General features: G+C 40.8%; 1 protein-coding gene across 1 annotated transcript in view; it reads left to right on the forward strand.

Moving 5' to 3' along the window:
• The window catches only part of LOC135221292 (serine/threonine-protein kinase haspin-like), a 73,299-nt gene extending 67,123 nt beyond the window's left edge, over window positions 1-6,176 (forward strand). The window contains exons 4-5 of the mRNA XM_064259101.1: window positions 5,512-5,655; window positions 6,006-6,176. Coding sequence (XP_064115171.1) covers window positions 5,512-5,655; window positions 6,006-6,161 — 300 coding nt within the window. The 3' untranslated portion in view covers window positions 6,162-6,176. The remainder of the gene's footprint in view (window positions 1-5,511; window positions 5,656-6,005) is intronic.
• Window positions 6,177-6,409: the final 233 nt, after the last annotated feature.

Below are 6,409 nucleotides of genomic sequence, written 5' to 3' on the forward strand. Positions count from 1 at the left end.
AGTTTATGAAGGAATTCTTTGTTTCTCTTAGCCCTAAACGACCAAGAAGGACAAGTGAATTTTTTGTGCATTGGAATCTCGCATCAGATTCAATGGAGACTCGGCAATGGGTTCTTGCCAGCATAGTATGTCTGGCAAAAGAAAACTAAATCCCTCTATTCCTGACGCAACGCTTTCAGATAGAAGTTTAGTTGCCCAGGCAGGGTACTTACATTTTCATCTACAGAAGAAGAGATGGTTTAAACGTTTGCCTACAGAGTCTTCAGGGTTGCGATGAGGGCTCAAAATGCTTCCCAGAAGGTATTCAGAAGAATACAATAAGAGCTAGAAATCAGGGTTCCGCCCAATTTCAGCTCAGAGTCTCCTTCGACTTCCAGACTCCTTCCCTTCCTTCGGCAAGGATAGGGAAGATTCTGCAACGAGGAACCTCATCAACATGTAAGAAGAGATCCGTTAGCAAAAGAAGTGTTCACGAAGGATCCATCCTCGGAGGAAGACTCTCTTCTCTCGTATTGTTAGATATCCTGTCGTCTACTGGGTGTAGCTGACTAAAAATCACCTCCCCTTGCCAGGGGCCAAAAGCTCAAAAAGGGGAAGAATTTCTTCCACCTTCTCCAGTTCTGCCTGATAAAACTATGTGGTTGTTCAAGGACTCTCGACAATGTAGCGCCAGCCAAGCGCCAAATGCCAATACAGGCGAAAAAAACGCCAGAGGCGGACAGTTCCAAGGAACTCTGTCATGGCCGGATACTGAGAAGGAGCGGGCCTCCAACCTGGCGCAAATGCGCAAGAGAACGACAAATCGGACAGAATATAAGAGTGTCCGATGTGGACATCGCCAGACAGCCTAGAGACTCTTCCAAGCTCGAAGCTCCAGCAAGTGTGGAGGAGCCAAGCCAGGCGCGAGGCGCCAGCCAGGCTCTAGGAGCCAGCCAGGCTCTAGGAGCCAGCCAGGCTCTAGGAGCCAGCCAGGCTCTAGAAGCCAGCCAGGCTCTAGAAGCCAGCCAGGCGCCATCCAGGTGCCAGCTCCTTCAAGGCTAGGCTCCAGTCAGGATTGAGGATCCATCCAGGCGCAAGGCTCCTTCCAGTAAAGAGAAACCTAAGCTCTTGTCATGTAAGAGGGCTAGTCCCCATTGATATGATACAGGTAGGCTCTGCCATGTAAGTGGGTCAGCCCCCATTGGCACGATCCGAGAAGGCTCTGTCGTGTAAGCGGGCTAGCCCCCATTGACATGATCCAGAAGGGTTTGTCAGTCCATAGGTCCCTACCTCGCTGAAACTCTTGAGGCATGCAGACTCATAGACAGTAATCATGAAGTCTTCTGCCAAGCTCCAGGCGCAAGGCGCCAGCCAGACGCAAGGCTCCAGCCAGGCGCGAGGCGCTAGCCAGGAGGGAGGAGCCAATCAGGCGCCAGCCAGGCGTGAGGCGCCAGCCAGGCTCTAGGCGCCATTCAGGCGCAAGGCTCCAGCCAGGCGCGAGGCGCTAGCCAGGCTCCAGGCTTCACCCAGAAGAGATCTATATCAAAGAATGCCCTGGCCTTCTTTGAGACAATGTGATCTCCGAAGCACTTGACAAGTGCATTGATGATTCCTTCAAACAGCTGAGAATTAAAAGCGCATGGAGTGCGAGCTTTTCTGTATTCTTGTTCTTTCTTAACAATATGTTCATAAGGACATATTAGCTGTCACATACGGGAGATGCAACTCTGTGTTGACTTCCCATATCCGAAGGATGTCAAGATAACCTACGAGAGATCCTTCTCTCTTGGTTGATACGTGTCTGCGGATACATTGCTGGGATAGGGAGCCGATACTGATCCTTAACTAGTGAGTTAAATTTTAGTTAACGTCGTGTTTTTTCTTTGGGTTGTTTGAAAGGAGTTTGGGGATAATCTCTTTTCAACTTAAGCACTAACCCTCGTGTTAGGAAATCAGGTGATCGGGATCGGTGTTGTGCTCCTTAATTATGCCACTAGACATAGGCATATTGTCATGTAAGAGGCTCTGTCGAGTAAATGGAATAAGACCCCATCGACGACCCACAAGAACTTCTTAGCCATAGGTCACATCCTCGCTGAGGCTCTTGAGGCGAAGCAGATTCCTAGGCATTAGCCATGGTATCTTCCGCCTGAACAAGTAGGAACCAAGGTTTTATTTTATTTATTTACCTTACCTACAACGTATGTGTTTACCTGTCTATTCAGTAAATATTGTCTCTTACCCACCACCAAGGGTGTCAATCAGCTAAGTATATATCTGCCGGGAAGTTGCATGTACAAAATGATATTAGAAATACAATAAAGTTTTGTACATACTTACCCGGCAGATATATACGATAATGGCCCCACCCAGCCTCCCCTCAGGAGACAGGTGGAAGAGAAATCTGGTTCTAGAACGGAACGGTTCCTATTCCTGCCACCCAGCGGCAGGGGGTAGATCACCTGACCTACCTGCAGCTTGTGCCGCGAAATTCGAATTTCTGTCGGACGTCAGAGAGACTAAGCTAAGTATATATCTGGCCGGGTAGTATGTACAAAACTTTATTGTATTCTAACAATATCATTTTACATATAACAGTCCAAAAGCGCAAATAATGAAAAAATCATTGCTTGTTTCCAGTAATAATAACAAAATGAAGTTTCTGGTTAGATTACAAAACGCAAATTCCACCAAGTATCCAAAGAGAGACATTATCCATTGTAATTTGATCGAGAGAGAGAGAGAGAGAGAGAGAGAGAGAGAGAGAGAGAGAGAGGAGAGAGAGAGAGAGAGAGAGAGAGAGAGGCGTCTTCCGACGCTCCGAGTTAATGGACAGAGAAGTGCGTTTCGTTAAAACGGCCTCTGACTCATGCCAGTATGATTTGTTGATACTAATAATATAAGCCTATTTAAAGATACGTTTACTTTAATTAGTCTATATGATACGTAAATAGTAATCAACTGTTCTTGTAGCCCTCAATATTTGGCAAAATCGAAGTATCCAAAGAGAGACATTATCCAGTACGTAATTTGATCAGAGAGAGAGAAAGAGAGGAGAGAGAGAGAGAGAGAGAGAGAGAGAGAGAGAGAGAGAGAGACGAGAGAGAGAGAGAGAGAGAGACGCTTTGGCAACAATGTCTCGGGGGTTTTTATAGCTTCCTTCTGCTTGATGATCGTGGATATAGAAGGATTTCGACCATACTCGTTTGCCAAATCGACGATACGAACGCCACGTTCATGCTTTGCTATAATTTCATGTTTTGCTTCATCGAAATCATTTTCTTGGGTTTTTTCTTATCACCTGCTTTGTCTTTAGCTTTGAGACCCATGGTTAATAATAAAATAGACAAAATAACACGAAAAATAGCGCAATACAACGTAACTAAACAACGACGTGTTAACATGCAGCACCAACAAACAAACAGACTGAACGCCATTTTATCGGTCCCCTATACAACTAACACTCATCGCAAAATCGTATCTCAAATATTTCGTTGTATATCAAAGCTTGTATTTTCGCAAATTTTCTGTTATATCTCAAAACATTCGTATATTAGGGCAATCGTATGTCAAGTTTCCAATGTAATTTGATCAGAGAGAGAGAGAGAGAGAGAGAGAGAGAGAGAGAGAGAGAGAGATAGAGAGAGAGAGAGAGAGAGAGACGCTTTGGCAACAATGGTCTCGGGGATGACGTAACGTTTATTTTCTGAACAGATAGGACAGAGAAGTGTTCGTTTCATTAAACGGCCTCTGACTCATGGCAGGAAATGTTTGTTGATACTAATATATAAGCCTATTAAAGATACATTTACTTTAATTAGTCTATATGATACGTAAATAGTAATCAGCTGTTCTTGTAGCCCTCAAGATTTTGCAAAATCACTCCAGGTTGTACATAAAAACTTCAGAATGTAGTGTCAACAGAGGATTACAATAGTTTTTTATTTTTTACCTTCAAGAACCAGCATTCTTTTATGAAAATAACTCCAGGTTGTACATAAAACTACAGGAACGACATGTAGTGTAACCAAAGGATTACAAGTAAGGTTTTTATAACTTTTTATTAGTTTAAGACATATTTCCAAGCGTCGTTCCGGCTTACGACGATTTTCGGCTTACGACGCGTCTCAAGAACGGAACCCCCGTCGTAACCCGGGGACTGCCTGTATACCAGAGGATGGTCTTAATGTTGGTATGTCATTTGCTCCTGATTTCATGGCCAAGAAATTCAAATTGGTAGTAGTCATGACCTTACAACTCTTCCTTTTGTAAGGATTCTAGGGATCTCAACTTCAGGTTTTTGCTCTCTGTCACCATGCAAAAGGAGTCAGGTATTGAGGAATACCTTTTCACATTGATTGATGTTGGCTGTCTTGAGAATGTATAGGAACATTTAGGTTACAAGGTAGTAGAGGTGATTGTAAGTGTTGGAGAATAGGAATCCTCTCTTCATTTTTAAAATATCTTTTTTAAGTTTTGATGCAGGTATCTGCTAATGTAGTCTGCTTATGCTGAATTCTATCTGTGAAATGTTTCCCACAAATTGTTGGGCTTTGGACTAGTATTCTTGACCCACCAATTATCAGCCAGTGAGAGAAGGTATTGGAGGTTTTCTAATGCTTAATTCCGTCCTTATTCATTAATATCGTGCAAGAAACAGCATCCAGGTCTCACATATCTTGCCTTGTGAATTATATAACCAGTATTTGCACCCGGTTTTATGTTATGGATTTTTTACTCTGCTGAGTAAAGAGCTTTGAGTTACCTGAGCCATAGTCTCTTAACTCACCCAGTCCCCAGATGCTGCCATGTTTCCTTCAGGCTATTGCTAACACCCTGGATTGCTCAGCATCTTGGCCTCCCACCTGAATTATAATTTGGTCTATTTTATTAAAAAGAAAAGAGACTGTGATGAAACAAATTAAGATTTACACAAAAAACCTATCCTAATCCATGAAATTGGTTTTCATCTTCCCAGCCCTTGATATCTTGTGCACAAATATCAAAGAAATTGGTTACTAGTTCTTATATGTGGCTCCAGTTGTGTATGTATAGACTACTATTCTTCCTTTGTATTGTAGACAAGACTTTTAACTCAGGGACATTCATAACTGTGAATGAGGGTTTCTGTGATTGATGTTTTTGTATAAAAAAATGGATTTTAAAAAAAATTGGTTTTGCCAAACAATTTCCAAGTTTCATGTCACTATGTGGTATTTTTGTGCTGCTTTTATTTAGATTTTTGTTTAATTAAGGAAATTAATTCATGATTTCTTTCCAATGTCTTCTGTCTTGCATTTTCTATCTGAATTCCTATATGGCCCAGAGTTTTTTCAATGCTCTTAACTTAAAGTTTAGGGGTTTTCTCTAATCTTTGATGTTTGTACTAGTCTAATACTTTTCCATTTCCTTAAACCACTGTAGGTATGTGCTGTTTGAGATATACAGTATGGTATTCTTTGTACAAGATCTTTAGGTATTATAACCTATTAGAATTATTTTTAGATATTTACATATTCCTGATATTTTCAGATTGCCTATACTTTAGCTGTTGCTGAACAACAGTTAGAATTTGAACATCGTGATCTTCATTGGGGTAATGTTTTAATTGCAACAACTACAAAGAATTATGTGGAGTTCAAACTGAATGAAGGAACTTATTGTCTTGATACTAAGGTAGTTAAATTTGTATTTGTCAAGTTCTTTTCTGCTACTTTAAAAAACTTAGCATATTTCTACATGGAAGGTGTCATAACTTACAGGGAACTTGTGAAATGTTTCAAACCAGGATTTAACAAACATTGCACAAAATGTGCTTCATCAATAAGTGATGGTCTCATAAATGTTAATGAAAAATTTAATGAGTTGGTGTTCAATTTTATGGATTGGTAATTTTGAATGATAACAGTTGCTGTAAAAACTAGTAGAATATTGCTGTGTTATCCTTCTTTGTTCAGTTTATGAAAGGAATACGTTATGATCTTATACTTAGTGTAAAAAATTGTTAACTGTAGTTTATTTTACAGGGTGTAGTGGCTACAGTGATAGATTTTACTTTATCAAGATTAAAGACTCCTCATTGTGTTATGTATAATAATTTGGCAGAAGATCCTTCACTCTTTACTGCTGAAGGTGATTATCAGTTCGAGATATATAGACAAATGAAAAAAGTGAATAGGTAAGTTTTATTGTTATATGCAGTATTCTTCTGCTTATTTTTCTCCTTAAACCGATACAGTACAGATACAGTTCGCTTTCCTAAACAAAAATCTAAATAAAAGCAGCACAAAATATGTGCGATTGCTGGTTTATTATGAAAACCCCTGAATCACATAAGGTTACTGTGGAGAGGAAACTACAAGTTGTTGGCCACTGCTCAGGGAAGGATAGGCCTTGTAACTAGTTCTCTATTGAGGTTGATCGTCACACT

Source organism: Macrobrachium nipponense, chromosome 2 (assembly GCF_015104395.2).
Source record: "Macrobrachium nipponense isolate FS-2020 chromosome 2, ASM1510439v2, whole genome shotgun sequence".
Taxonomy (NCBI): Eukaryota; Metazoa; Arthropoda; class Malacostraca; order Decapoda; family Palaemonidae; genus Macrobrachium; species Macrobrachium nipponense.